At 37.1% G+C, this 17,038-nt stretch overlaps 1 protein-coding gene across 6 annotated transcripts in view; it reads right to left on the reverse strand.

Moving 5' to 3' along the window:
• UGT8 (UDP glycosyltransferase 8) overlaps positions 1–17,038 on the reverse strand; it is a 104,045-nt gene that overhangs the window by 68,511 nt on the left and 18,496 nt on the right. For 5 of the 6 annotated variants that reach the window (XM_022596258.3, XM_089911551.1, XM_089911553.1 and 2 more), the window contains 2 exons: positions 3,717–3,745; positions 1,698–2,521 (listed from right to left, as the gene is read on the reverse strand). In XM_022596258.3, the coding sequence (XP_022451966.1) occupies positions 1,698–2,519 (822 nt within the window). In that variant the 5' untranslated portion in view covers positions 2,520–2,521; positions 3,717–3,745. Of the gene's footprint in view, positions 1–1,697; positions 2,522–3,716; positions 3,746–13,068; positions 13,204–17,038 lie in introns of all 6 variants that reach the window. The other variant, XM_022596257.3, reaches the window with a different exon arrangement.

Raw genomic sequence — 17,038 nt, forward strand, 5'->3', positions numbered from 1 at the left:
AGGACCCATGCTACTTAACTAAGCATACAATAGTATTCTGTACTTATATAGTTCAAGCCACTACAACTCAAGAAAAATGTACAGGGATGGAAGAAAAAAAAAGGCAATCAGAAGATTCCTTATCATTGGTTCCTTCTTCAACCTGAAGAAGGGAGATAGCATTCGAACAAAAACCCAAAGGAGCAAGCAGAAGGGCAGTACCCTGGTTTGGGAAAAGATGAAGATTTGAGGGAGTACGGCTGATCTGCCTGACATTACGAACGACTCAGTTAAAGCAGAGACAGACTTGCTTCCAGGTCTCTTGGAAGCTGCTTCTGAAGTTTGATTTTAGTTACCTTTAGGAGAGGGATAATACACCACACAGTGACTCTGGCAGAGACTATCTGGGATTCGAAGTGGGGTTAAGTAAATTCACAAATGGCTGAGACATGCTGAGACTAACCCCTATCCTTCACAGCTGGTGTCAGAGAGAAGGCCTGAGCTCACTCTCACAGCCTCTACCAGCGGCATCTAGGGCTTATGGGCCAAAGATCTGGCAAGTTCTATTTCTTCATGTTACATGAAATATATCAAAGTATTATTTATTAAATATGCTTCTAATGGAGGTGTTAAAGAAGTCTACAGGCTGTATATTCCAATCACCTTATGTCCCCACGAGAAAATTCTGCCTAGTGATTGTGCTTACCTGATACCTGTAGGAGAAAAACTAGATTTACTCTTCATCAAGGCCCTGGCAGATTTTTTCTTAAATGTAGTGACCAGAGTTAGGGATAAACAATTTAACAGTTGTCGCGAGTGGCTACTTCAAGAATTTTAAGAGTAGAAATGGTTGCAATAGCAAAAATCATAGAACAGGCCCTACACTTCTCGTAAATGCCATTAGATGTTGAGATTAAATCCAGCGTCAACCTGAGGTTAGAAAATCCCCTACAACAACCGATATGCAACATGGCTCCTGCCAGTTTGAGATACCTAATAAAAAAACAAACTAGGATGGAGAACAGAACACAAGGGTATGTGCTGACAGCTCAGCCAGCAAAAAGAATTCAGGTTTGACTCAGAGTAGAAGGGTTTTGTTAAGACATAATTAATTCCATCTTTGAAATGAAATCACAATGGGGCATGATTTCTTTAAACAGTTACATTTGCTTACTAACTTAAAATTAGTTAGCTTCCTAGGCGAATGGAAGTTACTACCTCATTTTCAATGTTGGACATAAACTTTCTAGTGGTCAGGACTGCTGAAAGAAGAACCACTATTCACGTCATCCTACTTATTTGAGTTCACGGGACCTAACCTAGATGCAGACAACTGTGTTTGTGCTTTCTGGGGGAGATAGAAGGATCTCTGTGTTTAATTAAAAGCAAAATCACTCACACTCATTAAAACGAACTATCTAACTACATTCTCTGTTATACTACAGTTATAACTTAATCAAAAATCTACTTTCCAGTCTACTGACCATATGGCAGAGTGGCCTCTCGGGATTACCGAAATGCTCCTCTGACGTAGGAATGCGTTCCAGGGGAGTGAGGCACCCACAGATAAAGGGACCTTGGTAGGCTCTGTGTCTTAACCACTTTTTAGAATAGCATTTGTTACCCGACAATGCCCAGGTCTATCTCTTCAAAACTCAAAGCTGACAAACTGACATTGATATTTAGAAAAGATTCCCAAGGAGCTCAGCAAACCTTACTTCTGGTAGTGGGCTGGCCGGTTTGGTGAGGATCCCTCCTACATAAACAACATTAGGCAGAGTGGGTCTCGGAAACTCCAGTGCTACATCTGTACACAGCATCCACAGGCTGGACCCATGGACCAAGTCATACATGGACTTCTCCGGCAGCAGGTTGTACTTCTGCATTATCCTCTCATATTTGGGAAGAACCAGAAAGCTGACCCCTAATCTGGAAATGAGGTAAACGCCGGTGTTTTTCATCCTTTGCAGCAGGTTCATGTGGTCTGTGAGGAGTGAGTTAAACTCCGGGACGTAAGCTAATGGGGCAGGAGCGCCCACTTCGGCAGGATACCAAAGGCCAGTTGAAAATACAGCATATTTAACCCCTAAAAGATGAGCTATCACAAATCCACACATGTCATTAGGGTCCACCAGCAGCAGGTCAAACTTTTCCTTTTTTAGACCCTGAATCAGGGCACGGTTGCCAACCATCATATCACAGTTCTTGGTATAGTGATCCAGTATGTCAAACAGTTCGATTGCTGTCAATCTCCCAGAGAAAATATTCCGCATTTTGGACTGCAGGAAAGCATCCGAGGTGGTACTGTTAAAGATCCCTGGGTAGCGCTGGAGGCTGTAATGATTAGATGGCGTGATGTCTCTGCCTTCAGAGAGGAGGAACACTGTGTGGTGCCCACTCTCGTGCAAGGCAGAGGCTAGTGTCTTGAAAATGTACATATGGCTTTCGAACATAATTGGCGGCACGATGATGATTTTGGCGGCCTTCGCTATCCCAACAGCACTCCACAGGAGCATGAAATACGGAGTGTAAGACTTCATAGCTGAAATGACAACCAGAAAACTACTGAAAACAGAATGCAACCCTTACCATTCAAAACAACCACAAAGACACTTTTTCAAAGTATTTGATGATCCAGTACTTTGCCTAAGGATCACTTTTATAAATTATCCCAATGTTTGTTCTAGTTGCCTCTTTATTTTTGAAAGGTATTTTTCAAAGTATAGAATTGACAGCAAAACTGGCATAGACTGAAATATATTTAAAATGTATCAGTTTTGGAACACACAATTGCATCAATAATGGAGAACTAATTTTTTTTTTAATTTGAAACGAAACCTATAAGATTGAATGACAAAAGATCTCTCTTCTTTGAATAATAGCTATGAGGTATCTATGAAACATCTGTTTATCTTTTAATTGAACATCAATGTTAATCCCAGGAATTAGAGCCAAGACTTCTTATTTCCAGGTATATCAGCATGTATGTCTCTTTTTAAAGCATTTTATCACAGCAGTAACCTTCCTAGTTATGACTAAAGCATACCAAAGAAAGATTATGTTTTAGAAAATAATTATTTCAAGTAGTAATTCTATAGAAAATACACTTTTCCACAGGAAAAAAATGACCTTGAATGTGACTTTCTCCTTTATCTAAATACCCTTAAGTATCCTGGCAGACTCTGTTTATGTAATTTATATCAATTTGCTGATTCATTTCAGGGCATTATCTAGAAGAGAAACTTTTAATAGAAATGTTTAAGAAAGTTAACTGCATCTCAGTAAATGTTTGTGAAAGAAGTGACTGATGAGTGACTATGTCCTTGACTACACTTCCTGTGCTGTGCCTGTAACTCAGGTGCAAAGGGCAAGTCAGATGATGGCTGTATCCTTGATGGCTAATGCTTCTTCTATGCGTTTGTGTTAATAGAGTATATACAATAGTTAGATTCATCCTCTATCATTTTTTAGAAATAATACCTATGGGGGCCATAGAGTATGCAAACTCCCCCTACCTATCCAAAATAATTTTTTCTTAGACTCTAAATTAGCCTCCAAATAGGGAAAGATATGAACAATAGTCACCCATGAGAATTGGACACTTTTACTTCAAGGAACAACTCAAAATAGATTTATATGCAATCACCAAATCAATATCTATTTTTACTCATTATCATACATTAATCATCCTACTTGTACAAATTCCCACCACGTAAATGCAGTTTAAACAACTATACCTTCTCAACATTCAAACACTGCAAGCAACCTAAAAAAAAAAAAAAAAAAGAAGAAATCAATAGCAGGCAATGATAGATTCTTCCAATACCAAGATTAAACTATAAATATTTCCAGGTGCTTCTTCCCTCTCTCATTACAAGGAAATTTTCAAACCATTTCTAAATGATACTACATCATTAAGAGTAAACAGAAGTAATATGCTTTATAAACAGATAAAAGTCTATGCTAAATGTTGCTTGAATTAACGTGAGGGCTTTAAAAAATAAATTTGGAGAAAACACTGTTTATGTAGCAATAAAGTAAGTTTATTCTATAATTACAAGGTCACTGAAGGAAGAAAATTAAGCAACCAATCTTGGAGAAAACTTTCCAGGTCTTTATTCTCCTGTGTTGTCTCTCCAATGTGTCTCTCTGGTGTAGCCTCCTTCCCATGCCAAGGAGGAAAAGTTAGGAATTTTAAGTAGACATGTTATTAATTTTAGGAGCAAGATTTATGTAGAAACAGCTATTACAGCAGAACTGTCCACTGCTGTGATTAATAGTGCCTGTTACTACATGCATGTCCAAGAAGACACGCAGGATGATGGACTGATGGTAGGCAACTGCTCTGCTGACTGTGTTTTGCATTTAGCTGAGCAGACTCAGTTCCTTCAGCTGCAGTTAAAACTATTACTTTATCATAAATCACTAAAAAACAAAACAAATAATAGTAGGGAAACAAATCCTTTTACCATGCTTCTTATTTTTTTCCCTTTTTTATTTTATTTTAGTACCTACTGCAAAGTAAAAAGAAATTGCACAAAATGATGATTTAATGCACAATTGCTTACATTCTAGAACAGCACTATCTAATAGAACGATCTGTGATGATGAAAATGTTCTATCTCCTTACTGTCCAATATGGTAGCCTCTAGGGAGCAGCTAAAATATGATTAGTGTGACTGAGGAACTGACTTTAAATTACTACTAGTGGCTACTGTACCAAAATAAGGTTAGAAAAAGTACATAGATTCTGTACATAAAAATTCTAAAAGTAACTATTCAGAAATACCAATATTCATGTGATAAAATATCTTCTAAAAATAATGTCTACTAGGCCTGCATGTCTTCATGAAAAAAGACATCACCAACAAAGAAGCATCATTTGCACAAGCGTGTTATTCGCTGTTCAAATACAAAGTTCATTATGAAGGATTACAACAGCACTTTAACCTCAGAACTATCTCTTTCATGGATAACAGAATGACTAACACAACTACCAACAAACAGTGAGATACTTGCTAGTCCAGAAGTATCAGAATGTGTCTATTGATAAGCTGGACTCCATTAATATTAAAATTTCTCCTCTGAGAAAGATAAGGTCAAGAGAATGAGAAGATAAGCAATAGACTGGGAGAAATATTTGCAACAGACATATTTGATAAAAGGACTGTTATCCAAGATATGTAAGGAAGGAATTCTTAAAACTCAACAATAAGAAAACAAGCAACCTGACTTAAAAAGGGGCCAAAGACCTCAATAGACACCTCACCAAAGAAAATACATATGGCAAATAAACGTAAGAGAAGATGTTCCATATCATATGTCATTAGGAAAATGCAAATTAAAACATAATGGGAAACCACTACACATCTATTAAAATGGCCAAAATCCACTGACAACACCAAATACTGGAGAGGATGTGGAACAACAGGAACTTTCATACATTGCTGGTGGGGATGCAAAACAGTCTTTGGAAGACAAATTGGCGGTTTCTTACAAAACTAAACATACTCTCACCATACGATCCAGCAATTGTGTTCCTTGGTATTTACACAAAGGAGATGAAAACAGACGTCTGCACAAAAACCTACACAGGAACGTTTATAACGGCTTTATTTACAATTGCCGAAACTTGGGAGTAACCAAGTACACCACCTTAGGTTAAGTGAATAAATAAACTGTGGTTCACCTGTATAATGGAATATTATTCAACACTAAAAAGAAATAAGCTACCAAGCCATGGAAAGGCAGGGAGGAAATTAAAATGTATATTTATTAAATGAAAGAGGCCAACCTGAAAAGCCTACATACTGTATGATTCCAATTACATAAGCTTCTGGCAAAGGCAAATCTCTGTGGAGATTTAGGCAATCTCTAAAGAGATTGGTGGTTGCCAAGGTCTGCAAGGAAGGGAGGGATGAACACGTGGAGGCACAGAGGATTTTTAGGGTAGTGAAACTGTTCTGTAAGATGTTACAATGGTGGATACATGTCATTATACATTTACCCAAACCCACAGACTACACAACACCAAGAATGAACCCTGTAAAGTATGGACTTCGGGAGATAACGATGTGGCAACATTCACTGATCAAAACAAATGTACCTGTGGTGCAAGATGTTGATAGCGGAGGGAGGTGGGCATGTGCAGGGGGAGGGAGGATATGGAAACTCTATGTATTTTCTGCTCAATTTTGCTGTGAACTTAGAACTGCTCTAAAAAGTAAAGTTTACTAGTTTAAGAAAAAATTTTAAAGCAACCTGAAATAAAATAATGAAAAGAAAATAAACTAGATGATAAAAAAAAGGATGTGGATGTATTAAATGCACTATAAACAAAATTAAATGAAACATGATATCCTAGAAAAACAGCCTACAATATACATAATAGACATTTAACTTCTATAAGCATTTTCATGAAGCCATTATTTAGGGCAGGAGAAGACTGTTACTAATTGCAAACATTTCGAGATATGTTAGATTCCCAACAACTGGAGACGGGTTAAATAAATTGTCGTTCATGCATACAATGCAGCCCCGAAACAACCCTGTAAAAGAACATTTAATGGCATGGAAAGATATTCAAGATTAGGTTACTAAACATGTTTATAGCATGTAGCACTCTGTAAAAGATATATACGTATATATACACAGGAATGCTAAACACCAAAGGGCAGTGGTTTTTTTCTGGATAGTATGAATTATAAGGGATTTTAATTTAACTTTTTCTACGTTGGACATGTTACTCTTTTCTTAATAAAAATAATGATAAGTATTTTTCAAAATAATATGTGATGAAAAAAGATCTCATTCACAGTAACAATAAAGTATATAAAATACCTGTAAAATTAATTTAAAAGGATTATATATTTTGGCTATACTAAGTATGGCAAGCCTTTCCCTGAAGATATACATGGAAATAATACTAAGTGTATAGAAATACTATAATGGAATATGATATTCTAAAAAAGCTAATCCTTCCCATATTATAAATGGACTGAATAAATTCCTCTCAAAATTCCACTGGATGGCTTTGTTTTGTTTGGAATTTGACCAAACTATAGCCATGTTTCTTGGTTAGAACAGGCAAGAAGAGAGAATACACTTTTGAAAAAGAAACAGTAATGACTTGGGACAGAAAGGTAAATATTAAAATACATTTTGTAATTAAAACACTCTATGTATATGTGTGGTGCATATATACAATGGAATACTAGTCAGCCATAAAAAAGAATGAAATAATGCCATTTGCAGAAACACGGATGCAACTAGAGATCATCACACTAAGTGAAGTAAATCAAAAAGAGAAAGACAAATACCATATGACATCACTTATATGTGGAATCTAAAATACGACACAAATGAACCTATTTACAAAACAGAAACAAATTCACAGACATAGAGAACAGACTTGCAGCTACCAAGGAGGAGGGGGAGTGGGGGAGGGATGGAGTGGGAGGGTGGAGTTAGCAGATGCGAGCTATTATATATGGAATGCATAAACAAGAAGGTCCTACTGTATAGCACAGAGAACTATATTCAGTATTCTGAGATAAATCATAATGGAAAAGAATATGAAAAAGGATGTGCATATATATATATAGAAAGAGAGAGAGAGAGAACTAAATCACTTTGCTGTACAGCAGAAATTAACACATAGTAAATCAACTATACTTCAATTAAAAAAACAAAATAAAAACACTACGGAAGTAGCCCAAGAATCCTGAGTCAAATCAATGGATCACAGTAGGCAGCCTGTAAGAATTTCTTGAATATGAACATAATATGAGATGAAGGAAGTACAAGTAAACGAAGAAAGAACAACTCACTCAATATGAAGTGTGAAAAACTGGCTTTATATTTGCAAAACAAAATCACTACATTTTTTACCTTAGAGTTTCCCCAAAGTAAATCAGACAGAATAATGTCAAATTTTTTTTTTCTAATAAAGCCGTTAAGAGTGTTGAGCTTTAAATGATCTCTGGAAAGTGAAAGATAATTCTGAGCATAAAACAAAGGAAAAAACCATTATTCGATTCTATTACATAATCATTCAATATTTTTAGAATGTTTAAAACATCTGGTGCAAAGGTTTCCAGTCCAGGAGGGCTGACCGAACCCAAGTGTTTCTACTCCTTTCCTCCCAAAGCTCCTTTGGAATTATAGTAAAGAATATAAAAGGGAATAAATACCTAATACCTCTGAGAATTGACATGAGCAGGTGAGGTATGGGCGAAACTACAGTCATCAGTGGAATGGAGTTGTGACACCGTTTGTGTCAAAAATTTGACAAATAGCTTATTGAGAGAAAAGAATGCAGGAAGTCATGGCCCAGAACACACAGAGGGAAAGCCTGCAGCAAGGATGAAAACTGCTTCCAGAATGGCTGAGAGCTTGAGAGGACCCTGGAAGAGCAAGCACAGGGGGGACGAGCAAGAAATGAAGGGGAGGCGCTCTCTAAAGATGAACTGAACGAGTTTCCCATCCATCACATCTCCCCTTCACTCCCAAAGAGGCAAAGCAGGGGCTGCTGCATTTACCCCCAAAAGTAAAAATGAAGACCAGTTCTCTAGAAAAAGTGCATAACCTGCCTAAAGAGCAGTGAGAGCTGATAACTCGGGCTAAAACCCTCCTAATGTTGGTGTATGGGAGGTGGCAGGTGGCTCCTCACCCGTGCACCCTACAGGTGGCACTGGGCACGTCACCCCTCCACACGCAGTCCAAACTCAACCTCCCAGTTAGTCCAACGAGCTTAAAACTTGCTGAATGATTGAACAAATGAACAAACGAGATTTCTTCTTTCATGAAATCATCAAAGATGTGATTTTTAATGATAAGGCTCAGTCCTTGCCAAGGCTATAGCACAGTCTTACGCAGTTGGTGAAAATGTAAATCGGCACGAGTGTTCTGAAAAACAACTGGCACATTATTTTACATTTATGAAGCTATGCTGAATCAGAATTACCAACATGTATGTACGAAGACATTCCCTGCACTCACTTCCGACAGCAAACAGGCAGAAACTACTAAGAATCCAGCAGTAAAGGATTGATCAAAGTATGGTATATCTTACAATGGAAAACCATAGAACCATCAAAAACCATGATTTGTAAAACAGTTTTAATTTGAGAAAATGCCTATAACATAATAAGCAAGAAAACAAAATTTTACATATACTTGATATATGCATACATAAAATGATTATAATGACAAAGTAAATATCAAACTGTTATAATAGTAAATTTGGATTGTCAGATTGAGTGATATTGTTTTAGTTTCCTATTTATATATTTCCAGATCTCTGAAGTTTTCTACCAAAAATACATAATATTTATGACACATTCCTTCAACTTACACGCCCCTTGAGCGTGCCTTACACTCACTCTCCCTTTGGAGTCGAGTGTCGGAAAACATCAGTCTCTGTTTGCTGGGCCCTACTTACGCTCCAAATGATTACAGCCTGCCATTGGCTGCCCCACAACTCGGCCTGCACACTCATTGCCGAGGGCACTAAATATCTCCTAACTTTCACACAAATGCCCTTTTTTTCCCGGCACTTATCTGATTGGACTACTCTCCCACCCTAAATACTACTGATCCCCCACCTGCTCCAAATTCTCTCTTGGCTTCTGAGATGCTACTGCTCCTTGACGGTACCTCACTGCCAGAATACTGAAGAAAATCCACAATGCAAAGACTCTAAACAAATTTCATTTTGCACATCAGTCCACCCTTTCTTCTTTACATAAAAATTATTCCTAGGTCTGCATTCAAGACAAAAAACAATGCCAAGTTTAGTAAGTGTGCCCACTCCTCACCATATGGAAGCCATTCAACATTGAAGAGTGAATTAATTGGGGCAAAACAACACGGATATCGGGGTGTACCTAAATGTTGCATGTGCAAAACACTCATTTGCAAAAGTGATCCCTCCAAGGCCCCCCAAAATTGTTGTAAACCCTTAAGAGCACCAGAAACAAATCAGATTAGCTATATATTGTTCCTGCTCCTAAGCAACAATGGTTCACATACGCTAACATTTAACACAGGAACACCCCAACATACCACTGAGATTTTTAAAGATGAGAAATAGACTTCATGAATCCATATTGCTCCCATTTTCGCAAACACCAGAGCCTAACACCATACTAGACCTCTGGCAACCTTACTATTTCCATCTACTAATTTTTTTTTAAAAAGTGGGGGCATCACCTTTGGCCACCATTTGAAAGAATCATTTCTCTGTTTTTTTTCTATTTGAAGTTGGATCGTTAATAACTCTGAATTGAGCATACATGAGGATGAACTATATAGGAAGAAAAAATGACAAGCACATAAACCAAAGGAAAGCACTTAGGTTTTGACAGCCTACCATCCCAGCAGCTCAGCGATTCACAGTCTATCATTTTAAACAAGAAGTAATCAAAGTGTTTTCACATTAAAGGAAAAACAAGAGCTAATGGGAAATTTAAAATCATGTCTGTATGTGGTGAATTGGGCTATTTAGAAAAATGAAGTGAGTGACTTAGCCCTCAAAGCGGATTATGTAGTCTAGCAAGCTGAACAACAGAATTTCTTTGTGCTTTTAAGTTTCCTTGGCATTTAGTATTATGTGGACTGCAATAAGAGAAAATATATCAGTCACAACTGCCACCACAGGTTGACCCTGGTACTATATGAAATATTGTTGAGTAATTTCATCTCTTTTCAAAGCACCTTCTACAAGTAAAGCCTTGGAAAATGCCATCTAGTAAAATAAAAATAAATCCAGCAAAGTAAAAACTAATTGGGCACCATTACTAGTATTTTTAAATAAATGTAAATTTTATTTTAAAAATCTATTTTTCTCAGCACAATTTAAGTTCCGAAAGGGTAGAAACTGTAGTAAAAGTTGATGACTGTTTTATTCCCATTGCCTAACCACACAGTGCTCAATAAAGATTTATTGAATGAATGACTGCGATTGTGATTCTGAACCAGGATACATAGCTGGACCACAGGCACCTCCACTAATGGCCTCGTTTTTGTCCTTTAATTTTAAATGAATGAATTTATAATTATATCTATTGCTTTACTTCTGAATAAAATTCTAAATCAAAAGCTTTGGTTGGCTTGAGGCATTGGAGTTAGTTACACATCTCAATCATGGAAAAAATTTCTGGGGTAATGGATACTGCAGTTGGAGAAAGTTATCAAGTTAAAGCACAGATTCATTACAGCTTTTCCTTAAGTCTAGGGGTCTTTTTTCATCTTATTTGTTAACTTCCTGCACATTCACAGCAATGTTGTGAATGGCCAAGAAAATTACCACTTATTAAATAACAATAGAATATGAAAGGAAACTGGAATTCGTTGGATGCCATGTATGGGCATGTAAGAGACAGCTGTGGCATATATTTTCCTTCTCTTTTCTAGTAATGGAATCCTCTACTTTAGCTTGGCTCATAGCCAAAAAGACTAAGGACATTTCCCAACCTCTCTAGGGGCTAGTTTTAGCCACAATGAGTAAGTTCTAGTAAATGGGCATGGGATGGAAGCATAGTGATATGTGCAATTCTAATTTATACACTTAGAGATTTCCCTTTTCACCTTCCTGCTGGCTGGAATGAGGACGTGGTAATGATTAACATCCTGGACCACAAGACAGAAGTACAAACCAGGAAAGGTGTAACAACAAAGACACCTGACGCTGTGGAACCAGAGTATCAGCTCTGCCTGCTTCTGCCCATTGTAACCATCATCTAAGAGACAACTCAACTACCTTCTTAGAGTCATTTTATTTTGACACTGTTTCCAGCACTAGGGTGATCAACCATCCTAGAACTGACAGCATTTCCAGGATGCAGAGTTTCAGCACTAAAACTGGGAACGTACTGGGCAAACCAGAAGGAGCTGGTCACCCCATAGCTTGAAATCTATATCCTAACATAAAACTACCAATAAACAGCAGCTTGTAAAAAGAGCTGTACTATGTACCTTCCCTGCGTCACAGGCTTTATGAATATTATCTCATTTTATACTGAGATAAAGACAAAAATAGTTGTTCCCATTTATAGATGAGGAGAATATGATTGAGAGTAAGACTGAAATAAGAAATTATCTAGTATATTGCAGAGCTTCATATCCATTTTTAATCCACTTTCATCCCACCATGCAAAGAGAGGAAGAAAACAAAGCTGAAAAAACATATTGTAACTGTGGTCAAACTGGGGGAAAACTCAGCTTTATTGCTACAGAGTTGTTAAACGGCCCAGGTTTAAACATTCATCTTTCATAAGTAAACAATATCTTGTGTTCTGAAGTTAATTATGACCATCTATTTGCAATTAAACTATGAAAGCAAGGAGTCCCCTAAAATCACACTGTGAAGTGGGAACACCTTGACTTGGGGTGGGTGATGGGGAGAGATAATTCAGGAAATTAAGGCCACCTGCTGTCGGCTAATGATTCCCACCAAAAAAAAAAAAAAAAGCTGTGGGGCTTCCCTGGTGGCGCAGTGGTTGAGAGTCCGCCTGCCGATGCAGGGGACACGGGTTCGTGCCCCGGTCCGGGAACATCCCACATGCCGCGGAGCGGCTGGGCCCGTGAGCCGTGGCCGCTGAGCCTGCGCGTCCGGAGCCTGTGCTCCGCAACGGGAGAGGCCACAGCAGTGAGAGGCCCGCGTACCGCAAAAAAAAAAAAAAAAAAAAAAAAAAAAAGCTGTGATCTGGCAGTAGTCTGGCACCTTTAATTAATCAAGAGGGCAATCTGGGTAAAAACCCTACATTCGGTTGGCTATTGGCAGTTAATAAAAAGAGAGAACAGATTTTCAAAATTTGCCAGTTTATCAAATTAATGGTTTTGATTCATTCAGAAAAATTAAAGACATTTATTTGTTTGGAAGTGCACAGCTTAAGAGAAATGCAAACTACTGAAGAAAATAAACCATTAGCAATAAAGTTCAAAAACTTCATTTCTGCACTTGGTCCTCTGATGAGTGCCAAGGGGTACAGGAAAAGCCTCCTTTTGAAGGAGAAGTTGTAGGGAATGTTTTTGTTGTCATTTACTGTTGCTGTTGCTGTTGTAACACTCCAGGTTAGCTGTACTTACCACTTGTCTACACTGCCAGTATCTGCAATTACCTCTTCCCAGACATCTATAGTACAGGCAGTGAAGCTGTAATGAGAAACTCGATGCTATTCGCTTAACAGTGATAGCTGGCCCAGGCCCACTTGGGATCCTTCTCTGAAATCATCAGGTGGGAAGGTAAGATAAAAAACAAGAAAATAAGAGAGAAAAGAAAAATAGGATCATATGGATACCAATAGACATTGCACTCAGTACTCAGTAAATTATATGTATCCAATTAATGCTCAATGATGGCGATTAAATTTAACTATATTAAACACAAATTTAATCGCCTAATGAAACGATTCTGAAATGTTCACATCCAAAAGAAACACCCATGGTGCTAACTAAAAATGCAGATTCCAGGGTCTTTTCAACACACAGGCTATTATGAAGTCTGGGTAGAAATCCCCAAACCTGCAATTGTAAGAAGCAGCTGGAGATCTTGATGCAATTCAACCACCAGATTGAGAGACAGGGATCTCATACTTAATCCTTATGTGCAATAAGAGAAATACAAGTGATGCAGTGTACGTGTGGGTCTGAAATTTAAAGACCTGATAAAGCTCAACTGTCCTGGGGCTTCAGAAAATGACAATGCCCAACTACAGATCCTGAGGAACCCCGAATAAACAAATAAACACTCTCCAAGTATTTTTAAATGTCCTGTGACAAAGTGCCTGCAATCTCTCAGGAGCGTGTGAATACAGTTTTAGTAATTTATAAAGACATGCGGTACCTTTCAATTTTCATTCAGTTTAATATCACATATTCTACTTTCCCATTATCACTAAATTATACAAATTATAAGACAATTTGAAATATTAGTGTATTAGTAAAGTATTAGCAATGTCCCTTTGGATAGATAATTTAAATAAATGTCAACGTGTATTTAAAATTTTGGTGTTTTGAATATGTGTCATATTTAGGTAACCTAAGACTGTCTTTTCAGGTAGCTCACATCTCAAGTTGTTTATATTATGATAATAAAATCATTTTAAGTGACCCTATCATGAAGTCCCTATAATTAAAGGAAAAAAATAAATATATATGTGGCATGCATCTATGGATGTCCAAATCCACAGCCTCTGTAATTTAGGCCAAGTTATTTAATTTCTCTGCACCTAATTCGCTTCACCTGCCAGGTGAAGATATTAAATTAGATGGTCTGGAACATCGCTTACAATTCTAAAGCTTACTGAAAAATGGGATTAAGAATAAGTTTAATGAGACTGATATGATTTGGTTCACAAAAGTAGTTAAGACCAGATCAATGGATGCTGAGGAAAAAAATGAAGAAAAATGAAATTCACCCTGATTTTAAACTTTATGTTCTAGAGAATCTTTACTATGAAGACACATTTCATAGGGATACTTTTAAAATGCAATTCTGATTCAGTATGTCTGGTATGGGGCCCCAAATGATTTCTTTCTGACGAGCTCTCTGGTGACACAAGACGCTGTAGGTGTGCACACCGCACTGTGAGTAAGCAAAGATTTAGAGTCAAGCCGAGAGGTAGAACGAAGAGTAATAAAACATGATCAATAATGAGGTCAACCAGTCAACAATACCAATAACCTACTGGAAAACAAATTGTTTTTCAATCACACATAAACAAAAGACAATTTGCTTAAAATAATGAAAGGACCTAATGGACTTAATATGCAATTTTTTTAAGGAACTGATATCTGGTAGGTGAGCCAATCTTCCAACAAACAGCTCCACTCCAGTGGCTCTCAACTCTGACTGCTCATTATAATCATCTGGGGAGCCCGTGAAAACTAGAGACGCCTGAAAACCTGCCGCTCCCAACCTAGATCAATTAAAAATCAGAATTTCTGGAGGTGAGGCCCACCTAGGTCTTAGAGTTTTTTGTTTTCTTTTTGATGCTCCCCAAGGGATTATGATATTGAGAACCAGTGAGCTACACTTCCACAAAGTCATAGCAAAATACACAAAAGTAAACTAATCCAACCCACTTTTTTTGTTGTCTTTTAATAAATTGAGGAGCTTGTGTGTGTGTGTGTGTGTGTGTGTGTGTGTGTGTTGGCAAAACTAAGAATACTTGAATACCCCTAAACCACCAATTAGTAAATAAAATACAGTATCATGAATTTAGGTTATAAAAACTAACCAGGAAAAGTGTTAACCAGGAAAACATTTTGAAATTTACACTAGATTTTTCTTTTGTCCCTAAAATGATTAGAAATTTTTTCATCACATGAGAAAATTGGAACTGGTTATATTTAGTATCATAAATCAGTGGTTCTCAAACTTTAGTGTGCATCAGAATCACCTGAAGAGTTTGTTATAACAGACTTTTAGGCCTGTCCTCAGTTTCTGATTCTGTAGATCTGGGAGGGGTCCAAGAATCTGCATATCTAACAAATTCCCAAGTGATGTTGATGCTGCTGGTCCAGGGACCATTCTGAGAATCACTGACAGAGAAAAAAGTTTGCAATTTTAAAAACCGCAATTTTTATAGATATCCATATCCATATCCACAGATACAGTGTGGATTTCTTTTTCTGCACCTCCTTAAGACCAGCTTGGTACCAGTTATCTCCATGCTTCTGCATCATGTGATCAACATTCAACAAACAATAAGGAAATTCTTTGTTTTGATTCTGATCTCATCCTTAAACAAATGAGAAAATTTTCATAAATCGTACAACTGAGTTTGTATGAGGCTTTAGGTTCTCATAGGTATATGCTTTCTTAAAAAAAACTGATGTTTGATTAATGTTTTAAAATGTTTCATTAGGACTTTTTATAACTCTTTCATTGGGATTTAATTAGCAGAATACCACAATGAATGTGGAGGAAATGCAGATCAAATTATCTTCTCCCACAATGGGACAAAATCACATGTGTGGGAAACAGCTTTTCAATACTCCATTTCTTAGAGAATCTTAAGGCTTCAAAAATGTACTAGGATCACAAAAGATCATGGGATTGTTTCTCTTATTATTAATAATATCCTTTCTTTAATATCACTAGTTTAAGCGAATTTTTAACATTATCTACATTAACATTATAAGAGTCACAAAATAAATCCCCATGTGATAACTTAAACATGTTTTGGGACCCAAAATGTCTGGCCAAATATAACCAAAAAACAAACTTAAAATAATTCTGGATATTTCCCTACTCAGTTCCTTGCAAGTCCTGTAGAGTGAACAAATAGCAAACTTCCCCACTGCTGTCTCATAAAACGCTAGTCAAATCACAAAGAGAAGGTTGTTATGGAGGATCAGATAAAACAGCAACCTTATATTGTTCTCCAGAAGAGGAAGATTTTGGTAGGCAGAGAATGCATTTCTCTGATACTCCCTTACAAACAAGTAAAAATGTAGTTTTGTGGCTTCTAAGCATCTAGGATTAGACTTGATAGTCAACACAATGAGGCAAGTCTAAAGAAGTCTTTTGTATATCATTGCCATTGTTAACAGTCTTGCAAACATAATATTAATATGCTTAAATATTGGTACTTAATATATTTGTTATGAAATGATGCCAACTATATGTTAAAATATGTATTTTCATATTTTATGAAATAAATCAGTCCCAATTTAAAAACTAAAGATAACCGAGTCCAAGCCCTCTCATTTGTAGAGAAAGGGACAAGGTCTCCAGCAGGTGGTTGCCAAGCATCATTTGGCTAGTTCATAGTTACTCATTGGCAGAGTCGGAACTAGCACTCAGGTTTCCTGGGTCCTAATCCAGTATCTCTTATCTATACCACATAAAGACTCTCCAAAGTTGCCACTGCCACATGCCAGATAACAGGCTTTTTCTTGAATTCTGGGATCCACAAAGCAAATCAGCAGTCTTTGAAAAGCCTTACTAATGACCTTCTTACAGTTTTATACATAAAAACCTTTCAATTTTATACTAGATTTGAAAAGTCACCATGTATTTTGGCTCTATGGCAGAAGACTTCTATCATAT

This window comes from Delphinapterus leucas, chromosome 5, assembly GCF_059928025.1.
Source record: "Delphinapterus leucas isolate spDelLeu-1000000601 "Yukka" chromosome 5, BTC_Dleu_Yukka2, whole genome shotgun sequence".
Classification (NCBI taxonomy): domain Eukaryota; kingdom Metazoa; phylum Chordata; class Mammalia; order Artiodactyla; family Monodontidae; genus Delphinapterus; species Delphinapterus leucas.